At 43.6% G+C, this 24,615-nt stretch overlaps 1 protein-coding gene across 2 annotated transcripts in view; it reads right to left on the bottom strand.

Annotated features, from left to right (window-relative positions):
- The window catches only part of EDARADD (EDAR associated via death domain), a 67,233-nt gene that overhangs the window by 31,009 nt on the left and 11,609 nt on the right, over positions 1–24,615 (bottom strand). For both annotated transcript variants that reach the window (XM_088799089.1, XM_019746972.3), the window contains exon 4: positions 19,940–19,998. In XM_088799089.1, the coding sequence (XP_088655215.1) occupies positions 19,940–19,998 (59 nt within the window). The remainder of the gene's footprint in view (positions 1–19,939; positions 19,999–24,615) is intronic.

Here is a 24,615-nt window from a genome sequence, read left to right as displayed (position 1 = left end):
TAAGGTACCAATACACTCAACAATGAGCTATTATTTTATTTTTATTTCTCCTTATGGATTATTTTCCTTGTTTTATTCCCCACCTACTTCTTGGTGGGCTTGCTGTTTGTCAGTCCCAGTTATAATTCTTTCCTTTATCTCTTATACATTTTAAGCATACTGGTATGTTACAAAGCAGCAAAGATTAACTGTTAAAAATCTCTTGAGAGGTAATCGTGTCTCTGCCCATTTGATTGGGGTTCTATTTTCACAACCAAGGCCACGCTACAGGACGTGGCACACAGAGACATGTACTCTGATCTTGGAAGGAGTGTGTGTGTGTTTACACTGGAGTCAGCAGAGACCAGCCCAGTCTGTACTTGTTTATCTAAACTCCATCTTTGTACAAGTAAAATCTGTCTCAGCAGTTAATATTATCCCTCCATCCACAGTATTGCAGAAGACGCAGCACAGTTAAATGAAAAGCCCGGGGTTTTCCTCCAGCTGTCTCATAACTTCAGGCACGCTGTGTATGAAGGCTGGTCTCATTCCTCGTTTGTACATGGAGGTGCCCGAGAGATGAGCTTGTCTCTAAGTGTTCTCAGATCTAAGGGTCTCACCTTTAAAGATGTGCTAACTTCCAGGTGTCAAACATTTACAACAGTCTGTGCTTCTTAATCTTCTATGAAGCCTTTCTCTTCACACAAAGCTCATAAATTCCCGTCTCAGCAGTCTATAGACATCTGTCTAATTACAAGTCTAATTTTTTTTCCACACATGAAGATTTCCTATGTCTCACCAGCTGGATTTTCTCCCTAACTAATCTAATTATTTCTTGCTTCTGTTTGAGTCTCATTTCTTGCCACTGTCTTTCCTGGAACAAAAAGCAACCTGTTCCCCATACATATATACAGTTTGTAAGAGAGATAGGAAGCCTCTGAAAGAACAAAAGCATTCCACTTCTACGAAGCAAAATCCAGAGGCTCCACAGCATTGGGGACACACTTCACTACTGAACAGGTCATGTAGAGACCTGCCTTTACCCATCGGCACGGCTCCAGCAGCAGCGGGCAGGTAAGTGCCACTTTCAACAGTCACAGTTCTGCTCCCTGAACTAGAAATGAAACAGGACCTCCCAGTGGTGTGAAGACACACAAATGTTAAGCTTGACAGGTCCTGGTACGACTGAGGTCCCTGCTAAAATGTGAACTTTAGGTAAAGACTACATTACAGGGCATATTTGACTTGATTTCTCACAAGCTAAAGAAAAGTTGTACCAAAGTCAATGTCAGGCCAGAATCATCCCTGTCATGCAGGGTGTCATGCGGGGTCTCAGCTTCCACTCCCCACATAAGAACGCAGGATATGGTGAGGCCAAAAAGGAACACCCACAGAGCCATAGATAGGGGAGTCATACCACTATATTCTCACCGGTGGCTGGGTTGGAGACACAGGAAGAAGGAGCCACACGATCCACAATCCGCCATCCACTTCTCTGCCAACCCACCTCACTTGCTAGCTGCAATCCGCCGTGCTAACTGCAATCCTTGCTTGCTAGCTCAGCCACCATGTTCTTGCTAGCCCCCATTTTGCTGCTAGCGTAGCCGTGGCCGTTATATTAGTGGCCAATGGCTCACTGGTTACAGCTGACAGCCAACTAGCCACAGCTGATGGCCATCCAATCACAGTTGATGGCCATTTACTACCCGAACCAGCACATTTCCACGTGAGGGCGAGAGCCTGGAAACTGCACTCCCGGCTCTGTCCCCACAATCCCCATGATGTAGACAAGGGACACTACTCAGAATGACTCACGAAGGTCGGCGGAGACAGAACTTAGGGTCTTATCTACCATCTCTGTTCTTGCTCTGATTGTTATGCTACTTTTTAGGTTACTTTTCTAAGAGTGAAATCAGAAAAGATTAATTTGGGGGGGGGGGTTCTTAGTGTCGTACTGAAACCACATCCATGCCTTTATTCAACGCCTCTTTATTGGGCAGTTAGTATGTACAAGCTCCCATGTGGGAACCTGCAGTCAAAGAGAAAAGGCCCTGAACCCTGACCTCAATATGCTGGGGAAATAGAGATGCACAAACAGCTAAGGTAGGCTAGCTAGTCAGAGAGGAGAGGTTCTGCTGACAAAAAAACAACAACAACAGAGGAGGCTTCTTTAAATCAGAGACATTTGAGATGAGCCCTGCTAAGGATTTGGAGTGGGGACTTAGGAGGAAAAGGCATTTAGCCAGAGACCCACCATGAGCCAGCAAGGAAAACCTGGGGTCCTGTGGGGTACTGTGTCTTCTTCAAGGAAGGCAATGAGAGGGGTAACAGAGCGTGATGAGATGGCAGAAGGGGACTGAGGCCGGATTGAGACCTGAAAGCCTGTCTAAGGAGCTGGGCTCCATATCATAGACAAGGGGGCATCATTAAAGGGCTCTCCAGAAGCAGGGCATCCTCAGAGCTCGAGGATCAAAGCAGGAAACATGGCCTGGCTGCAAGGCGTGGGGGTCCCTGGGTGGTCAGAGACAGCGTGGAGGCTGGGTGACTGGCGTGCGGTGGGGAAAGCAGGACTGACTCACAGGCAGGGACTGATGCGATCCCAAAACACTCTCCTGGGAGAGGAAGGGATAAAGCTGGAACCACTGTCGAGGTACAGCCATCAGGGGTATGAGGGAAAGGAGGTGAAATGGAGAGCAGGTTCTGAAGAGGTGACAGATAAGATGAGATGTCTATGGGGGTTGAAAACATGGAACTGGCATTGGGAGAGGCCAAGGCACGAGACGGAAACAAGGATGTTGAAGTGATTAAGGAAGAAGCGATGGGGGGTCGAGAGCCAAATGTGAGCTCAAAACCTTAAGGACTCCCGGACACCTGCATTTCAGTGGCAGGGGAGGGAATGAAACAGGAAAGTAGAGAGGAAAGGAGAACAGCAAGAGGCAACACTGGCAAAAGTTGTGGAAAAACCAGGGATTCTGAGGGCAACATGGAGACAAGATTTGGTGAGGAAATGAGTGGTGATTCCTGAAAGCTGTTTGAGCAGAGCGGTAGAAGCCAGTTTTGGCTTCTACCCAGTGGGGTGAGGACAGATGGCCATGTCTACTGGATGCACTCCTCCCCCAGCCCTGCTCTCTGCTTAGCTTTCTCGCCTCTTTGAGACCTCAGACACCACTTCCTCTGGGAAGCCGTCCGTGTCATGTGCCCTGGGTGTTCCCACGGCATCCCGTACATGCCACCCCACAGGGCTCTGATTCCACTGAGTGCAGAGGTTGGAAGTGTCTCTTTTGCACTAGACTCTACACTACCAGGCAAAGGGTCTTGTCCATGCTGGAACCTGGAGATCCGCACATCTGAGACGCATAGCACCTCACATGTGCAGAAGGCAGGGTGAGTGGGAGGGGGGAGGAAAGGAGACAAATACAACACCCAGGACTGCAGTTCTCATGGCACCCTCCTTATTCCTCCTTCCTTCTGACCCTGCTTTTGGCTTCAGCTTCTTGGTCACCAATGGTGTGGCCTCCAACCCCACTGACGTGGTCAAGCATCTAAGTGATACGTTTAAGGACACCCTAGATTTGTCTGCCAGCTGTGGGCCCCTTGACAATCCTTAGCGCTGCATGAGCTCCACTCTTGCAGTCTAGCTCTAAACTGCCAAGTATTGTGGGGAAAAAGAAGGACACACCTCATACGTCTATGAGCTCAGGTATCTGATCTCAGCTGAGTCTGGTTTTGCGGAAGAGAATAGTTTCTGGGCATGGTTGGGTCTGTATGCCAAAAAAGAAAGGTCTAGATAAGAAAAAAAAGCAAACAGCCCAAATGTCACTGACAGATGAATGTATTGACAAAATGTGGAATACTATTCAGCGTTAAAAAGGAAGGAAATTGTGACACACGCTACAACATGGATGAACCTTGAAGATATCATGCTACGTGAAGTAAGCCAGTCACAAAGGACAACTATTATATGACTCCATTTATGTGAGGTACCCAGAGGAGTCAAATGTGAAGAGACAGCAAGTAAAATAGTGATTTCCCAGGGGTGGGGGAGGGGCAATGGGAGTTAGTGTTTAGTGGGTTAGAGTTTCAGTTTGCAAAGATGAAAAGAGTTCTGGAGATGGAAGGTGGTGATAGCTGCACAACAATGTGAATGCACTTAATGCCACAGAACTGTCATTTAAAAATGGTCAAGATGATAAATGCGTTATGTGTACTTTACCACAGCAAGATTTTTTATCTCCTTCGGAGATTTGAGGGTACTGCAAAGTTGAAACCCAATATTTTATATATTCAAATAGGCTCAAGACAACCCCCATTTTGTAAAATTTCTCATTGCAAACACAGGGGGAGATACCTGATATTTGGGGAAATGTGTTAACTGCTGCCAAGAATTCTTTGAGCAGAAGGAAGTTCGGCTAGGTGACACTAACTGCACTCTGGTTAGGTGATAAACTGGTAGTCAGGTCCCATCTCTGCTCAGGGAGCTGACAGCACTGCATCCTGAAGAACAGCCACCTCTGAAGACTCTCCACCAGGCTCTGAGAGACCCCAGGGCCAAGGAAACACCCTGGGGACAGCTCTCCTCTCGGAGGTGAACATGCAGTCCACGTGGGGATGGCCGGAAGGGCTGAGATGCTGACAGATCAGCGGGGAAGGTAGAAACCGATATCGAGGGTCCAGTGTTCTGTGAAACATGCTCTCCTAGACTGTCTAGGTCCATCCTTAAGTCTCTATGCTTAACTGATAAAGACAGGGTTCCGTCTTTATTATTTTGCAGACTAAGGGGTGGATGGCTGAGTGGGAAAGCATGCATCATGTTGGTTAATCTGATTATAGCCCAAGTCTGGTTGGAAACCACCATGAAGACCAAAACCAAGTTAGCCCAGCTCATCTGGTGGCAGCAACTGAAACTACAGGCAAAGAGCCTGAGAAGAAATGCCTCCCATACAGTCGAGAAACAAGGTCAAAGTACTGAACTCGGTTCTCCGGGAGAACCAGTGCTCAAAGCTTGGTCTCTCAACTTAGAGAAAATATTTTAGCAAATGGCTTTGAAAAATAGGACTTTAAATGCTTAGGTGTGCAACAGTAGTGGGGCTCAGATAGCTACCATAGTGTGGATGTTCCAAACTCTTTCCCATCGCACAGCCAGGGACACTCAAGCAGCTTTCAGCGGTAGAAATTCCCAAGACAGACCCGATATCTGCGTAACCCTCCTGAATGCATTGATCGATTATCCACTTATAAATTTAGGGCTAGACTATGTGTCTCTGTAGGGTTTTTCTAAAGCAATGTATACTCAGTCCTTTTCCTGCAAGTTAATTATTATTATTGTAATATTTGTTTATACTTATTTTTACTTATCATTAAAGTATAACATCCATATAGAAAACCGGACATATCTATTTATTTGAAAGTATATTCCAGAAACTGACTTTTAGAAATGTATTTAATTTAGGGTACATTTACCAAGCTCCTACTCAGTGTAAGTAACCATTCTGGGCCTGGACTATGGGACAAAGCTGACAGAGCCCTGCTGCCTCAAGGTCACAATCCATTAATGGAACAAGGACATGTGCATAAATATTGATGCCACAAGAAATAACGTGTTAAAAAGGCATGGACAGATGCCAAGAGAGCACAGAGGTGGGCCAGAATTCAAGTGAGACCTCAGGGAACAGGGAAAGTTTCACTGAGGATGAAAGAACCACGGATGGAAGAATGGAATTTGAATTAAATGCTACGGAAACCCGTGGGTTTGTGTACATTTAGCTCTTTTCTTCTCTTCAATGAGTTTTCTATCGAATTACAAGGAAGACCTGCTGCTTCTGGAGGTGAAGTGGGGGTCAGAGCCCGCTCCAGCTGTTCCTGTTCCTGTGAGGCTGCACTCAGGTGTCATTTCACACCTTTGCTAGGGTTTCAAAGATGAAAGGGGGAGCGGTTTTCCCTTTGTGTATGAAGGATAGTTGGTTATTGTTCAGTAATGTCACAGGTATTTTACAGGAGATTACGGTTTGCATGTGCAAACACAAGCAGACCACGAGGATGTGAGTACAACCGAGGGGCAGGGAGTTTCTGACTGTATTTCCTTCATTCACAAGTCCAAGGCCATCGGATACAAAGCGTTGCTAGAGCCCAGACCAATCAAAAGCTGCGGATGGGGACATGCATTCACAGAAGGCCTCGTTTCAGTCTAGAAACTTCCTGTGGTGCATAGGCATGTGTGAGCCGAACAAAGACACTTGGCTTCAAATGCCAATATAGGAAAAGTGTATTGAGCCTATACGCTATCTAAATGTTTGGGTAATTCAGTCCACTACTTTTTTGTTGTTGTTTAATTTGAAAAAATACCCAAAACACACAAAAATTGAAAGTATTCAAAATCATACTTAAAAAAAAAGCAAGAGATCTGAAAATCTTTTTCTCTCCATCTCTGATCGCATCATCCTCCCAGAGGTTCCTGTTACAATCTGCCACCACCATCCTGATTCTTTAGTCAGAGGAACCTATATGGAGATATTATTTTAGCCCAAAACCTTATTAGTCTACAACTTGATTTATTTGTTTAATAACACAATAATAATATGCGAGTAGTGCTTTATTAATTTAAGGCCAGGGATCTCTTCCCATCTTAATGGTTTAATAGTATTACACCCTGTCACAGTACCAATATTTATTCACGCAGTGCCTACTGGGCATGTAAATTATCTCCTCTAGTTCAAACACCCTCTGCTATGACTTCTGTAGGAGTCAGTCCTTAAGTGAGATTGCTGGAACCATGAGTAAGAGGCTGCCAAATATTTCCTGTACGTTGTATCAATTTGCCCTCTCAGCTGTGTATGAGGGTGGCTGCCCTGACACCCACACCAATGGGAAGTTTAAATGAGATTCTAGCCCACCTGTGAAATTCGAAGGCGTTACAGGCAACAGAGCACTAAGTGGGACTAGAAGGGAATATGTATATAATTATATAATGAGGCTAGATGCATTAAGTCAAACAATTAGAACCGATAAAATAGAGGACTGTACAGTTTAATGATTGTTCTTAGGGAAATAACTAAGTGCTAGAAAGCAGGCACTTTGCCCTTCGGCTTGTACATGTCTTACCACAAATATTGTACTTTGACTTGGTTTAAAAGTAGACATAAGTCAAAGACAGAGGCGTTAGTAGACTACAGCAAATCAGAGTCCTGTGATTTTTCTTTTAAAATTTTATTTCTAGAAAGTTCATAATTAGGAAAAGGTACTCAAGGCCCTGAAATGGTGACTATGGTTGGGTAGTCACCATGGATTTGTAGAGGGAATAGCTATTTATATTTCATTCTTTTCTCTAGCAATTGAAAACAAAGACTGTAGATGGTCCCAGTTTACTGGAGCCTAGGGTTTGGCAAGGCAGGTCCCACCCCAAATCAGCAAGACATCACCATGGCTGACAGGCAGAGGCTGTGAGAGCTAAACTCACCAGCAGAGGGGGTGAGAGAGGGGAAGCAAGAAGAGAAAAGGTTGGGTCAGCGGATGGAGCTTGAGAGTCTGGGGAGGAGGGTCTGTTCCAGGGAGAATGTGCTATGCCCCATGGTCGGCATGAACACAAAGGAGGAAGGCCATCGGAAGGTCACCATCTGGGATAAATCAACTTACTCTAGAGAAAGCAAGATGACACAACTTGAGGAAGTTACTCACCAAATGGGAAACAGAATCCAGTCGTTATCTGTTTTAGGCAAACTTGTCTAGGGCATCAAAGCACAGAAAGAAAAGATCTTTTTGAAGACTCATCAAGTTCAGCTGGGATTACTCACCGATTTTTAACGTTCTAGTGGTTAGTGTATTTCTTTCCCTATTCTAACATGGCACCCTCCATCACCTTCCTAGTGGTAAGATGTGAACTCTACAGAGCGATGTGAAGACAGATGAAAGGAGAACAGAGGGGACAGGGCGAGTGAGGAGCACAGGCCAGGAGACATCAGTGATAAGTTCACAGAACAGGTGATTCCTGCTCCAGCAAAACCAACCCCTGACGAAATTCCTTCTCCCCGTTCTAAACGCCCAGAAACCTCTGGGTTACAAATCCTCCCAGCCTGTTTGGACTGATAAATGGTGACTGACCAGCTGGAATGAGTCCCCTTCACCAGAGTTAAAAATCCCAAGTGTAGGCTCTGGGGAAGTTTCCTAGTTTTACCTGGTGGCCATGCTTTCTCATACTCTAAACTTCACATCAGGGAAGAAGTGAGGAACTACATAGAATTTCCTAAAACCAGAGCCATCCGATTTTCCCGTAGAGAACAAAGTAAAGGACTCTCCCATCTATTACACAGGTCTTGTTGGAGCTTGAAAGGATTGTTGCACATGGAGAAGAGCAGGCAGAGGCCTGCTGGGCTCACTCGCATCAGATATCATCTCCAGCGAGCGCTGGCTGGGTCCCTTCCCTGTTATTATTTATACAACGCACGTAAGGCTCCGGATTTGCAGATGGCCTGGCGGCCAGCCGGTTGCGCTGCCAAGGCAATGAGGCTGTTGGACTGCATTCTGCCAACTACTTCAGTCCAGTTTAAAGACAAAAGCAGCCCTCCATTTACAGTTTTGTCCCAGTAGCTTTTACTGCCAGACTGATATGATTTAAAATGTGCAAAAGCCTAAAATCTCCCTAGATTTAGGCAAAGCAAGAGACCCCAGCAACTGTTGACACCAACTGCTACTGACTGAGAAATACTGGGCATCAGGGGTAGGGTGGGGAGGGGGGAGGGCGGGTGAGGCTAGACAACATCCCAGGTCCCAACTCTGCTACTCATCGAAGGTCTCTCTTCCCTCTTCTGTAAAACAAGAAAAATCACAAACGGCATGATTTCTAAGGTCCCCTTTGGCTCTGAAGATGCCAAGTTGTCAATGTGAGTGTCCGGGCCCAAATCCACTTTTTAAATTGTCAGGATTGGCAATTCCAAGTCGCCCCTCTGATGTAGTACTGAGGGCACCACGCTTAGGAGACAGGGCGCCCGCAGGCCTCTGTGCGAATGTCAGGCCGTGTTGGGAGCTGGGAGGAAGTGGGGAACCCAGAGATCCCAACGGAAGGCACAGATGGTATGTGAGGGTCGGGCCTCCGGGAGATCCCACCTAAGGTGCTAAACATGTGTCCTTGGAAACCAAAGACTTGTGTTTCTTTGGTGAATAAACAAGATACAAAATTTGTCCCAATTTCTTGGGCTGCTCCTTTAGCATCAGTCATTAACTAAGACTGGATTACAAGGGACTAAGAACTTTCTGGATTACAAGGGACTGAGAACTTTTGTGTTGGCTTCCATGCTATACTTTCTGTAATACCATCGACAGACCAGCATGCCTGGAGTTCCATGGCTTAAAAACCGTGTGTGACCCCTGCCCCCTAACATATAACATATATGTTACCCCTAAGGTAATATATATGGAGCTTTATTTTTTAAAGACTTGTTTAATTTCAAAGAAATCAATTATCCATTAATAGGCCTTCAACAGATAAAACAGCATCTGTTTTTTGTTTTGTTTTTTAATTTGGTGGCATTTATCAGTAGGATTTGACTTTGAGCTCTTACAACTTGCTCAGTGGAAGAACAACTGGCAGTCTGGCCTGTTAGTTCTAGTCTGTGAATTGAGGTGTATATGTGGCCTGAGACACAAATAGCCTTAGACGGTAGGGGGCGGGACAGGTGGGGATCGGCAGTTAGACATTGACCATGGCAGTTTTTAGAACAGCAAAACAGTGGAAACAATCTCAAAGTCCCATTAGAGGGAAATTCTTTCAGTAACTGTGACACAGAATATAACATTACAGGATATGAGATGGGATGTTTTCCCAATGTCGTAAGAGTTTTGATTGGGGCCCCAAGCTGAGGACAGTGGTTACATACACTCCACGGAGAGGTACTAGGTAAACCCTAAAAGACCAGCTAAGTGGAGGCCAAAAGTGGTGCGATCACCCTTGCCCCAGCCCCACCTGTTAACTTACACATAAAAAGATGAGATTTTTTTGAAGGAATTAGTGGGTGAAGTGAGAGCTCTGACTGTTCTCCTTCCTCTACACACAAGGAAGAAGGGGTGGCTCTCTGCCTCACACAACCTATGTGAGGAGGGCTTCAAGAGCACACTTGTTGGAAGTGATTGCCAGAAGGGGGAGATCAGCCTCTCAATCCTCAGCTGGATGTCTGTTGGTCTGTAGCTACTCCAGGCCTAACCCTCAGCCATTGGAGGACCCTAACCTGTGCGTAAGAGGAAGCGAGAAGCTAGCTGGAGCTGTCCCTGACGGCAGGCAAGATGTCCGTGGTCAAGTGGACCAACGCCATCTTGAAAGGACCCTGCCCAAGATGTCTACCTGCTCAGGTAAGAGGGGCGTGATGCACACTTGGAGAGGAGGTGCTGGGGTTGGCTGCTGGGGGCAGATGTAAGCATCCAGCTGGCAGTGCTTTGTCCACATCAGGTAATTGCACAGAGCTGAGTTCCCACTCGCTGGGGAAGGGGTGGAGAACTGGGTCTGCTACCCCTATTTGGGGCCTCAAAATTTCAGATCAGGCCTGAGTTGGAAGTAAGGAGAGAAGCTTCAAGCTCAGTGAGAGATTTAAGTACTGTATGGAGTTCATATCATTTAACCAGATATTTATTGAGCACCTACCGTGTGCCAGGAAACTGGGATTATTACACCCATTCTACAAAGGAGGGAACTGACTGACAGAGGTTAGGTAACTAGCTCAAGGTGACACAGCTAAATGCCAGAGCTAGGGGAACAGTGGGTGTCTCTTGTTCTGTTGCCCATGGTGAGGCCAGAATCATCTACAAGCATGGAGTCTGGAGTCAGACTGCCTGGGTGGTTCAAGTCTTGGCTCTACTACTCAGTAGCTGTGTGACCTTAAACAAATTATTTAACCTCCTGTGCCTCAGTGTACATCCGTAAAATGGGCATAAGAGTACATCCTGCAGAGGGTCGTTTGAAAATTAAATGAGTTCATACAGGTAAGTGCTTGTAACAACACTTAGCCTTAAAAATTTTAACTGTAATTATTATTTTGATTACATCATATTAACTCCTTATTCAAAATGCTTATGATACTGTATTAAGTGAAGAAAGGAAAACATGATATTGCTATACAGTGTGATTACAACTACACAAAAAATAGATACTCCCATGCAAAGTAAAAAAAGATCTACCATGTTTCCCTGAAAATAATACCTAGCCGGACAATCAGCTCTAATGCATCTTTGGAGCAAAACTTAATATAAGACCCGGTATTATATTATTTTACATGATATTTATCATATTATATTATATTTATATTTATATTATAAGACGCGGTCTTACATTATAGTAAAATGAGACCGGGTCTTACATTAATTTTTTCTCCAAAAGATGCATTGGAGCTGATTGTCCGGCTAGGTCTTATTTTCGGGGAAACACGGTAGTATTTCCCTCATCTTCTTTTAATAAGAACATTACTTTGATTGTGGGAAAGTAATCATTCAACAAAGAGAATTTTTTATTCCTAGCTCACAGCTACATTTAACATTCTTAAACAGATAATTAGTGCCCATCATATGTAAGGCCCTGTGATTTGGCAAAGGATGAGTGAATGCATGTAGCCAGAGCCCCAGTGGGGAGTTAGAACCACAGAGAATGCATGGGCAAAAACATACATGTGAGCTATACAGGCAGAAGGAATGACAAATAAAACAAAATCATCCACAAGAGTCAAGGTGACTTAGGAGGGAAATCTCTGGCATTCTGCTCAGAGGAGAATGTAAATAGTGAGGGAGGGTTTCTGCCACAGATGAACTGCCAACACACACAGTTCTGCCCGAAGTTATGTATCCATTCATCCACACCACTTATTAAAGTATGAGATTCCAAGATAGATGTTGCGAAATAATCAAAACCAAATCACTGCCAGCTGTTATGGCTTGAATAGCATCCCTCTGCCCAACTTCACATGTCGGAGTCCTAACCTGGGTACCTCAGAATATGACCTTATTTGGAAATAAGATCTTTACAGGGGTCATGAAGTTAAAGTGAGGTCATTAGGGTGGGCCCTACTCTTATACGACTGGTGCCCTTATAAAAAGGGGAAGTTTGGAGATAGACACACACACAGACAGAATGCCGTGTGAGGATAGAGGCAGAGATCCGGGCAATGCTACTACAAGCCAAGGAACACCAAAGACTGCCAGCAAGCCGCCGACGCGAGGGGAGAGACAGGGAACTGCTTCTGCCTGCAGCCCTCAGAAGGCGCCAACCCTATGACACCTTGATTTTGGATTCCGGAGTCCAGAGCTGTGAGACCATGTATTCCTGTTGTTTAAGCTACTCAGTCTGTGGTACTTTGCTACCCTAGGAGACTAATACACATATGATACGTTCATTGCTTCTACAAAGGAAAGAAATCTCTCTGCATCTCTGTTTTTGTATCTGTAAAGTGAGAAACGGACGAAACGACGGACCCAAAGATACAGCCCCTGAAAGTCTGCATAATCTCTGTACCTGAAATGCACATTAGTTAGGTGAAGAACAAACCTAAATGGCCTGAACTCTAATTCGGAAATACACGACATCAGCACTTCCCCGAATTATTGGGCTTTAAGAGACGGGCAATAGGTTTTTTTGGTGTCAAAATATCCTCCCTCCCACACTCTGCACCAGCAACAGGGACTGTCCCCTTACACCTGCTCTGACCACAGTGGGGGGCTGCCTCCCGGATCAGGCCTACCAGGCTGCCCCCATTCGATTTCAGCCACCAGGTCACACCTGGTGGCACGTAGGAGCAGCCAGCCTGTGTGCCGTGGGCATGTCTGGGTTCCTCTACCCTGAGGACCCCTGGTCCAACCCTGCCTTCCTCACTCTGGCTGCACAGAAACAGTCCTGGGACATGTGAAAAACATGTGCTTGGAGCCCACCCCAGACTACCATCTCGAATCTATGGGAGGTGGAACCCAGGATCCAGAACCATTGGCCTAAGCAGATCACAGATGGGCACTAATAACTTAGTAAGAACATTTAAATCTGTTTTCTGTTGGCCGCAATAGGGGCTTTCCATGCTTTTAAAATCTGTCCTTAAGGATTCTCATTACTACCTGTAGCGCCAGATCACATAACAGCTGCTTGGAGGACCCTGCCCCTTTCCAGCACCTTCTATGAGCAACATGGTGGGCCAGGCTCATGGATTGTCCAAAAATGGCCAAGAAGGATAGGGCGGTGAGAGGACATAGCAGGTAAAGGTAGATGAAGACGAATCTCGTAACAGCTTCAACTACAGATTTATGTTAACATAAACTAAAATTATTGCTACGTCTCCCTTGTGAATTTAACCCACGGCCAGGCACTTTATCCCTTCCATTCAATGACTTTATTTAAGGGGAGGGAGTAGGGTGCGTTAGAGTCACCTATGAGGCTTTTCAAACTACTCCCAGGTTTGGGAAGGCCCTGCTTTTCCTCATGCTGTTCTGGAAGCTCAGAGCTCCTGCAAACTGGCCCACCTCTTCCCTCTACTTGCCTACCTCTCTCCTCCACGATGGTCTCTCTAAGGACTCTACACCCCACTGTCCCCAAATAACAGGTCTGTCCCACTGCAGGAAAGAGCCCAGGACCCTGATGGCCCAAGTCTCGGGCGTGTGCCTGGGTGAACCCTACAGTAAGCGCCTCGAGCTCTGTGTCCCGTTTGCGTATCCTGCCCGCTCAGCTCCCCTGTGGGTTTCTGGAAGAGGAACCGGGCCTGTGGGTCCCTGGCAAACCACACTGCCAACCACAGCCTGTGAGGCGGAAGAGGCCAGGCTGCTGAACATTTGAGACAGGCCCTTGATTCATGGGGACTCTCAACACCGAACGCCTTCACTGCTCGCTTGCTTTCTTTTTCTTTTCTTTTTCTAAATTTATTGGGCTGACATTGGTTAGTAAAATTATATAGGTTTCAAGTGTACATTTCTATAATACATCACCATATATTTGAGCCCCTTTTCCCTCTTCGATCAACCCCCTGTTCCCCTTACCCTCTGGTAACCACTGAACTGTTGTCTGTGTCTATGAGTTTTTGTTTGTTTGTGTTGTTACTTTGTTGCTTTCAGTTTTACACCCCATATATGAGTGAAATATACGGTTCTTGACTTTCTTATCTCACCTATTGGATCTTGAGATTATAATGCTAAGAGAAATAATTCACTGCTTTCTTTAACACTTTCCAAAAACATACCATGTGCTCAGTGCCTGAACTCAGCCTTGGCTTGTTTCAGGTTCCCTTTTACAGGTAGCGACTCCCACGCAGTCTGTACTCCCCACCCCTTCCCTGCTTTACGCTTCTTCCCGCACTGTTACCATTAGAAACGCTCTATGCTGTACAGGTTTGTTCATGGTACGTCTTATTCATCACACACCCATAAAGCATTTACCATGTGCTTAATGATATTTTAAGAGCTTAACACAGACTAACTCACTTTTTTCCCCCACGGCCCTGATAAGCCATTTTCCTACTTGTGACAGTGGCCCCCCCAGGCTGGGATCACCAGCTGGGATCCTCTGAAGCAGAACTTCCAACCCTTCCCTCTCTGCAGTGCCAAGGCCTATCCGACACCAAGTCCTTTTCATCGCTCCTTCAATATGTGTGTTGTTGCTGTTTGGTTCTTGTTTTGTTCTCTTTTCAAATATTGTTAGGGGTGGAATCGTCTCCCTCACAAGAGATACGTTGGAAGCCTAACCCCCAGCACCTCGGAGTGTGACTGTAATCAAGTTAAATTGAGGTCAGGAGGGAGGGCTCCACACTAACATGGCCGGCACCTGATGAAAATCTGGACCTAGAGACAGGCACACACAGAGGAAAGATGATGTGAAGAGAGTAGAGAGAAGATGGCGTCTGTACGCCAGGGAGGGAGGCCTGATGACACCTCCATCTCAGACTTACAGGCTCCAGAACTGGGAGACAATGCATTTCTGCTTTTCCATTTGTGGCACTTCACTACATGCCCTAGCAAATGACTACAAATGCTTTTTAATTGGACTCTCCTCTCTTCATCCTCCCTCCCACAACCTGCATCCAGACCCTAGGATTATATTCCCAGAAGTACAATAGCCACTTGGATCTCTTAGTCACAGTCTTGCTTCCTCCCCATCCTCTGGACACTGCTAGGACAACCTTTCTAGAACTCTGTTTTAATCCCATCATTCCACGGGAAGACTCTCTCAGGAATTCCCCAGGGCCTGGGGATCAAGCCTGTCCTCCCGTCCTTGCACATGAGACTTCCACTAGAGCCCACTTCCCAAAGACGTGTTTAGAGGAAGCGCTGGATACGGGCGAGTTCACAGGTACCCCGACATGGGAGAAACAAGTCTCTCTATTCCAAGAAGTCTGCTTACCTGGTAAATGGACTCAACCAGGTGTCTCCTTCCCTCCCTTTTCCCTGTAGGTATATGTGCAGAGATTCCTTAGGAATCTGAGGGAGCGTTTCTTAGCTTACTTGTCTACTGAGCCTCTGTTCCTGGATGATCCATACACATTCTTGCTCAGCTTTCCTGGCTGGAGATTTTAAATGCTAACTTTGACTATAAGCTCTAAGCATTCACCACTATACCCCAACACCCAAGAGAGTGATGGTGATACATTCTTGGCACCCAACTACTGGATGCATGGATGGATGGATGGATGGATGGATGGATGGATGGATGGATGGATGCATGGATGGATGGATGGATGGATGCATGCATATTTCCTCATTTATCCTCTTGTAATCGATTTCCAATTTATCGAACACTATCATGCCACCACCTAGTTCCAAAGGCCTGTAACATCCCTGCCGTATGAACAGAACACACTTTTTAACCCCCTAATATCTTCTCTGGGTTTCCTCCTTTCCTGCACCATCCAAATGTCATCATACACAGCGACAACTCAAATTGGACAGCAGCTAACTCAACTTCTCATCTTTACAGCTAAAAAGAACGTTTACATCTTTACCTATCCAGGCTTTCCTTAGTCTTGCCTCTGAAAAAGAGTGCAGCTTCTTATTTTTAAAATGCTACCTCGTTTCTCTGTGCCTTTCATAACTTTCTTTATCTAACATTTGTGTATACATATCTGATTTTCCCGCCAGAGTACAGATTCCTTAGGGAAATCGATGTATTGTGTGTTCTCCACAAAACACTGCTAAGTACGTCATCAATAAATAGTATTTGCTAAGAAAATTAGTCCTCTCTACTTCCCACGAGGAAAACAAATCCCACTAATTATTCCACTTCTCTCTCTTCTCGGTTTTAATCTCTCCACTCCCAGTGATACCTTATCCTTTAAAATCTGATGTTTCCCATCTTAAAAAAAGGGGTGATGGTGGAAGCTTTTACTGTACTTCCAACAACCTCAAATAAGTGGTTAATATTTTTGCTTCCTGCCTTAATACATTTGACAGAACTGCATAAACTTTCTTACCACCCACTCACCCCTTAAGCCTTGCAATTGTGTTTTTCTCCCTATGACCGATTTCCTTCCGGAAGGGTCCCAGGAACAAACCCAGTGGTGTGTCTGTGGGCCTCGCCCTTGACCACACTGTTGTCTCAGGATGTTGATAGTCCTTTCCTTGGCCCTTGAAGCAATGCTCAGTCCTGGCCTTTATTCAACACATATTTATTGAGACTTACTATGTACTAGGCAGTGAGGATGCAATTATGAGCAAAAGACACAGCATTCCCTGCCCTTCTAGGTCATGGTCTAATCCTGGGAGGGACAATGAAATCGTCAGCAAACATATAACTACAACTGAGGATCAGTGCTATGAAGGCAGTACAGCTGCCCTCACCACAGGGAGCTTTCCTCTCTGGCCACTCCTCTGTCTGCTTCTGAGCTCCCGTTCCTCTCTGGCCTCTGAAGCGAAACGTTCCTCATCCTTGGGTCTCCTCTGCTTCTCCTGACGGTCTCATATTCTCCTAGAGCTTCACCTTCACCCTCCTGACCCATGAGCCCTAAACCAATACCTGGGGCTGCATCGCCTACAAACCTTTATCTCCTCTTTTGCTATCCTATTCAAACCACACGCAATCCTAACAGTTACACACAAATCGGATCTTCTTCTGGAATTCTCCACTTATATTGTTAGTGGCAACCATGTCCCAGTCACGGGTTTGAACCTAGTCTCGTCTTTTCTCCAGTCCACCCAGGGTCCTAGGTATGGTCATGGGACTGTCACTTAAAACCCCAATAATGTCCATCTACCCCTCTCTGGTATTCAAGGCTCTGGGACCCAACTTATTTTCACCTACAATCTCCCAATACTTCAGCTCCAGGCAAAGCTCACTCTTGTCACTGAGTCTCCTCAGGGTCTCTGCTTGGACCCTTCCTTCCACCAGGAGTGTGTCCTCACCTGCCCTCAGACACACACCTAGAAACTATTTCTGTGTCAGAGATGATATCACGCAGCCATTCAAACTGATGGGAAGGCCTTGTAGCAAACTGGATAAAATGTTCGTGAAATAATTTTCTATATCAAAAGCAGGATATACAATTATTTCCAGTTTTTATAATTATCCATATTAAAATATATAAGGAAATACATCAAAATGACAAAAAATGTATTAGAGTGGTGGAATTATGGATGAGTTTTTTCATTTTTCTAGATTCTAAATTTTATTTAGTGTAGTTTTGTAAATAAATTTTTATTTTATGATAGTTTCAGATTTACAGAAAATTTGAGGACATAGTATGGAGAGTTCCTATGTACCCTATACCCAGCTTCCCTTATTAACATCTTACAAGAGTTTGGTACGTTTATCACAACTAAATGAGCCAATAATTCAATGTGGTTTTTAAAACTCAAAAAAAAAAACCACGAAAACCTCCAGTTTGGTAAAACCAAATAAACAACATAAATAGAGGAAAACGTCATTCTTTCCATTACCTCTAACTCCAACTTAGCATCCTAATATTTACTATTTTTCTTATAACTTCAGTCCCACTTGGAATGGATTCTTGGCTACAAACTAGAACAAAGGTTGCTTTACTATCATTAGCCATATATTTGTACATGTAGTTAAACTAGTGAAAACTTAATTATTTGATAAAGTTTGCAATAAATTAAAGGAGCAGGATAGCCCTAGGAGATGGGGTATTGATTTTAAATTACTAAAAGTAAAGGGTTCTTTATGAAATTTTGTCTGAGATGTCAGACTTTAATTTTTGAACCCTGGATACCACAATGTTCTTCCTTTGTATCATTCAAACACGGCAGCTAAAATTAAGTGCTCATAGAAGTGGATTTTAGTTTTTAAGTTCTAAAAATCACTAAAAGAGCAAATATGAAATATTCTAAATGACATGTCTTCAGCTTACTTTTAATGTCTGAGCTATAGAAAATGGAGTATGGGGTTTTTTTTGTTTTGTTTTTTTAAACGTTTCTCCCCTGGTGAGTTTTCTTTGTTCTAACTGCCAAGTTGGTTTCAAAGAATCTTTCTGAATATCTTGCAGTTAGAACAAATCCTATAGATTATACAAAGAAATAACCAACTGAAATAGCTAGGCACCTGCCTACTTTTCATAGGAATATAAGACATTCTGTTTTAAAACAAAAATTAAAAAAACACACCACCTCAAATAGGTGTTTTCCCCCCTTTTTTAGTTGATAAGTATATTTTCATCTCTTAGGATGGATAGTCTTTGCTTCACATAGACAGAACTTTAACACTAAAATTAGAAAAGACACTGAAGAGTGTCCTAATGTATATTCTGTACCTAATCTTAAACAGTTTTGGAAAATCCCAAAAAGCAAAGTTAACAATATTGCATTCTTGTATCTTTAAGGGAGTCTACAACATGTCACAAAAAAATGTGAGAAAACGTTGTTAAACAAATTAAGAATTACAAGAAAAAAATGTATATATTAGGTTTACTAAAATAGTTGAAATTCAATCAGTATCAAAGTCAATCGCTAGATTGTAATTCCAGGGAAAACGCTGAGTATCAGGATTAACAAAGAAGAATATGATATCCACGATGGATGACTGAAGACCTCCTAATCAAAGTTGAAGTAGCACCAGTGACAACTTTCAATTAAAATGTTTATAACTAAAATTGCTTGTTTTATCAACTGTATTATGTAACTCTGCTTTATTACAAAAGTGATTTAGCTGTCCAAGGATATCATTAGTAATGATTTATTAAGACTGATGTTTTCAAAGCAAGACTAAACAAAACTTCAAATTTGTCTTGTTAAAAATTAACCTGGTGTTATGGAAGGAGCAGGACTCAACTTGAGGCAAGTTATGCTTTTTGAGACATTTAATGCTCTAAATATAGTTTAGCAGATATAAGGTATTGTGTAATTTTCTAATGAGCTTTGAGTGAGTGAATGAGATGGACAGGACAATACAAGACGTAACTGAAGCACATGGAAACCCTAGGAAATTTCTGGAAGAAAGTACCTCAAAAGATGAACACTGAAATGACAAGCAATTCTCTTTTTTTTTCTTTTTTGTATATTTTTGTCCTATCTGAAGTTTAAAATAACAACCATTCTTGTATAACCAGAAAACAATAAATGTATTTGCTTTTTGGAAAAAGACAGTGAAAATAATATGTTAAAGTTTGACTTCTGATATCTGAAAAAAGTTCTATAAAACATTACACAAATGTTATTAGACTATTTAGTTTTATTGCAGCTTAATAAAAAGTTCCCATCCACAACAAACCAACTACATGGGAAAGAAAGCAACTCTCCTCTCTAAATCACTGACATCGTCTGTTTTTAGCATACAAATCAATATTTATTTCACAGAGTAGATGCAAGCTTCCAGTTACTAGAAGTAGCAGAAGTTCTATGGATATGCTACATTACTGGGATTCTTAAAGATCATTTCCAAACTTATTTTATTATCTAAAAATCCTGTTCTTCTTTCCTTATTTTTAAAGCTCTAGAAGATAATTCTTTAAAAAAAAAAATTCTAGTTGTATTAGCATGTGCTTAATGGTAGAAATATAACTGAAATTATTCTTACCTGATGTTGCACATCAGAATTTGTTGGGCAGTTCAAAGTAATTGGATCACACTCCTCAGCTAGAAAAAAAAAGACAGAAGCTTGATAAAGAAAGCACACACTCTGTGGTGAAAGGCTGAAATTGAGACTCCATATGATGTGCTGCCTTGCCACCTGGTAAAATCAGGAGGGTCTCAAATGGTACTCTGCTCCACGGAGAAGTCCCCTCACTAAACAACACGCCTTACCAAGGGGACCAGCACAGTCCGTGCTTATCCCTGCCTGGTGGGCTTCCGTTCCCTGCCAGCCCACAGAATTAATCAGACAAGCCCATCTCATCCTCCATCAGGGACCGGGGGCACCACACACTCTTGTTACTACAAGACCTGCCTCCAGCAGTGCCTAGCTATTCACTCTGTTCCCCAGTGGAGCTCCAGTGAGGCCCTGCGTGGTGGGCTTGTCTGCCTCCTCCAGGCTGTGAGCATATGTGACTTATGAATGGCTGTGGATGTCATCCATCCAGTGTCAGGTGTAGTGTGTTTGACCATCTCCACCCCAAGGCAGGATCCCTCTCTCACCAATGGGGTGAATAAGAGGCACTCAAAACACACTCCCTGATTGACCTGACATCCAATTCCACTGTGTCAATCACTTGTCTGACATTTGACTAAGCCTTTCAGACAGCAGAGTGGGGTTATACTTGTCTTGCTAGTTCATCCTCCCAAAAGTCAAACGCAAACCATGTCAGTTCTCTTATGAAAGTGGGGTTTGCCAGGGAGGTCAAAGGAGCATGACATACATGTGAAATGTTTAACACCTTTCAAAGTTCACTGTTATGAATGAACTTCATCCTCACGTTGTCTTACATGTTGTCACTTAGCTCCCCAATGTGTGGTGAAAGTTATACAGATGTGTTAAACACTGATTTTGTTCCATTCGATTTTAATCTTTAACCACACAATTCAACATCAACTCTAAACTTAAAAGGTCATAAAAATATAGTATGCTATGAAAGAAATGTTTCATTCACATAAATTTTTAGAGTTATAAAGCCTTAGATAGAGAACAATTTAACTCAGGGTTCAAAAGATAAGAACAAATGAAAGATTGATTTATCTCTTCATTTTTTACATTTGTTACATTTGTTCACCTATTGTGTGCTGGGCGGCTAATTTGTTCAAATCAGGGGCTATATTCATTGCCTCCAGCACAATTATGACCAGAGTAAAAGACAATTTTTTCCTTAATAGTATTATCTGAAAAATTTAAACTAAAAGCATGGTCTTTTACTGAAATTCTATGTGATATCTTTTCAAGCTAGAGCAGTAGAGACCTAGCCTATGCTTGTGTTCTTAAGATCCAGTCCTCAGCTCTTGCTTCTGAGTCACGTAGGCTGCTTATTAACAACGCAGATTCCAAGGCTCCACTGCAGACTCCTTAACTGGAATCTCAGGTGTCCCAGAAATCTGACATCCAACAAGCACTCCACAGACTGGTGCAGACGAATGCGTGACTCTCCACAGCAGAAAGTAACGGACCTGCAATTTCAGCCATACTTCTTCTCACAATGGCTAGTGTCATAATGGTCAACCCCGCATTTTTGTAAGAGTGAGATTTTTTCCCCCAATACAAGGATAAGTTGATTTGAAATAGCAATTTTTCTTATGTGGCACTCCAAAACTCCTGTGGTCACCTCCCTTCTGCCCTCCACAAAAGAAAACAAGTTTTGCAGAATGGTCACCTTTGTATTCATGTTATCATTTGGGGGAGGGGGGTTGAGTTTTGATTTATTATAACAGGAGATTCACAAGAGAGTCTGTCAAGGTCGGTGGGAGGCAGAGTACTTATAGAATGAGCAGGACCCACACATACAGCAAACCATGCAGGTGGTAGGGTGTTGGGTTTCATGTTTGAACAAGAAAACCTATTAACAAAAGACTGCCAATCTGCGAGGTGAGAAATCATATAAAACACAACATATCAGCTTACTAATTGTAGGGCAGACATTTTCACTTCTGAATTATTTCAGTGACTTCCTTGGTACTTGTTTATTTTCTACTAACTTTTTCAAATTGTTATGACAACTTGAAGAACTACCACTCTATGTTTAGTTAACAAATTGTTCTAAAATGCACCCCAAAGATCATCTATGCTTAAGTTCGAATTCCTCAAAATTATTAACAATAGTATCAGTCTACTCTAGTTCTCTTTTAACATTAAATTCACTATAAAAATTTTTGAACACTAAAAGAGCATTCACACCAGAAAAAATGAAGATGATAAAAACTTAATTGATTTATGATGTATTCATGTGCAATGTCCCCTCACTATGAATAGAGTGTCGAAACTCAGAATACTTTTCTCAAAGATATTTTTCCTCAAAATGTGAAGAGTCACATTCCCTTCAGAACACCCGAGCGGGCATCTTCTACGAAACATCAGGAATTCTGTCCAACCTTAAATTAGTCCTGAGTTCAGTGGCTGTGGACTGTCATAGAACCCCTACCATAAAAGATTCCGGACAGAATGAACCCTCTGAGGTCTCTAAAATCATGGGAGGCAGAAGCTACGCAGTTGTGCCCAATGAGAAACAGGTAGAATAACATTTTTCACCTCAAAAACATGCTGATCACTGAAATTACACTAGATTTCCACAGCTGATGTATGGTCAAACCACGTTGTTCAAAACCACTCTGGTTTGGACGGCTTTAAGGAATTAGCTTTCTACTGTCCATGAATAAAGTAGGAATATTATACAGAGGCATAATAAAGAGTTTGTGAAGCATGCTTAATCTGCTTAAGAAAATACATGTTGATACTTTTTAACCAAATGGAAATTGCTCAAGCTAATTACAAATGACTCATCTATAAGCTCCTCTAAAATTCACTTAAATGTCAGTCTCAGTTTCTACTTAATAAAATTAGATGACATTTACTTTTAAATCTATAAATTAGTCTCTTCACTGATTCAGATAGGTTTTTTTCCCTAAAAACAACTTGAATGAGAAAATTACCATAAACATTTAATGATGATATTGGGTCCATTATGGTATGTTAAAAAAAAAATACTAGCGGACATTAAATTGTTATATTATTGAATGGAAATGTTGGAGTAAGTATTTAAATGTCTGGACATGGTTCATTACATAGAAGATGACGTACTTCCTTGAAGATAAAACATTACATGCTTAATAATGCCATTCCCCATGAATAAGCACAGAGGAAAGATCTAATGTATGGTTTTCACAGCCATGTTACTTGTCAACTCATCACCATTTTAATTAAGGTTTTGTGAAACTCACTTCTAGGAGAACCCCAATCATACAGTTTCTAAAGTATCAGGTTGTTAAGCAATAATCTTTTTCTTTGAAAACAGGAAGTCATGTGAAAGGGTGATAAAAAATAAAAAAGATCTTTAGACAGATCAAACCATGACTTTGCATTCCCAGAGTCACTGCAACTCAGTCTTTGTCTAAAATAGTCCCACTTTTGCCACTCTGCTATGAAAGCTTTTGACAGTCCTCGGCCCTGATTTTTCATAGTTCCTTCCACCCGTCTGACATTGTCCCAGACTCGGTCCATTACATTCTCACAAGCTCCCTGGGAGGTGGGTGCTGACGTGTCGTTCCCTCGTGGCAAACAGGAGACTGACACCTGGGACCTGAAGTGGCTGCTGAGTCCACTCAGAGCCGGTGTGGCTGAGTTGGGCTCTCTCTTCCACATACCTCACTGGCGGACACACCAAGTTCCTGAAGCTTCTTAGGCTGACTCTCAAAGTGAGGCTTGTGTCTCAACCACTTAGAGAAGCATTAAAATTCAGGTTCCCTGGCCAGACCCATGCCCAGAACCTGCATTTTAAACAAGCTCCCTGGACGATGCATCACCGCATGTCTTCTGTGCCACCCAAGGCTGCCTCCTCTCTGTGCCTGGCTGCCAGGCTCACACCCTCCACTTTCCTGCTGAACTAGAAAACCACACACTGGGGGATTCGGGACGCTCAGGAGTCATTCACGGAGAGAGGAAAGGGCGAGTGAGCTAGCCAGAAACCTCCCCTCAAGACCAGGATTGGGGCTCACACCTGGCCTTCCCTATACCACTGCCATTCCTGGGACATGTACAGTAGGAGACAGAGGAATGAAACTCTAATTTCAGGGAGCAGGGGGAAGTCTGGTGAGTAGGGAATGAAGAGAGGGGAGACTTGGTAGCAGCACCCAGGCTTAACCACAGGTGGGCCCTAGCAGGAGCTCTCACCCACCTCCAGGCGGTGACCCTATAATACCCATTACCACAGGTACTGCCGGGAAACCCACATAATGTGAGCTGGGAAGTCCTCCCTCTGCAGGAAGTGAGGGGTGTGGGGCGGTGCCCATTCGGAAGTTGGTCAGATCTGAATGTTCCTCCCCCTCCCTCTCCCCTTCCACCCTACCCTTCCTCCCTGGTTGTCAGCAGAGTGCAAGGTAAACACGCTCCAGCATGACAACAAGCAGCCTGGCCTACACGATGGCCGATGGCCGCAGCCCCACAAACTGCCTCGCAGGGGGACTAGGACAGGTAAGGTCTGGCCACCTCACGGTCTGCAGCGTGTCCACACATCCAAGGGTTAAGAAAGAGCCCTTTCTGCCTTGGGGCCCGACAAGCATCCCTTTGTCCTTTGGTAGCAGAACCTGCTTTTCTGTGGTTTGGGTGGAAATGACTGC

Source organism: Rhinolophus sinicus, chromosome 6 (assembly GCF_057876585.1).
Source record: "Rhinolophus sinicus isolate RSI-liver-muscle chromosome 6, RSI-T2T, whole genome shotgun sequence".
NCBI classification, from domain to species: Eukaryota; Metazoa; Chordata; class Mammalia; order Chiroptera; family Rhinolophidae; genus Rhinolophus; species Rhinolophus sinicus.
Note: the sequence above shows the minus strand (reverse complement) of the source record. Positions and strands in the feature narration are given on the sequence as shown.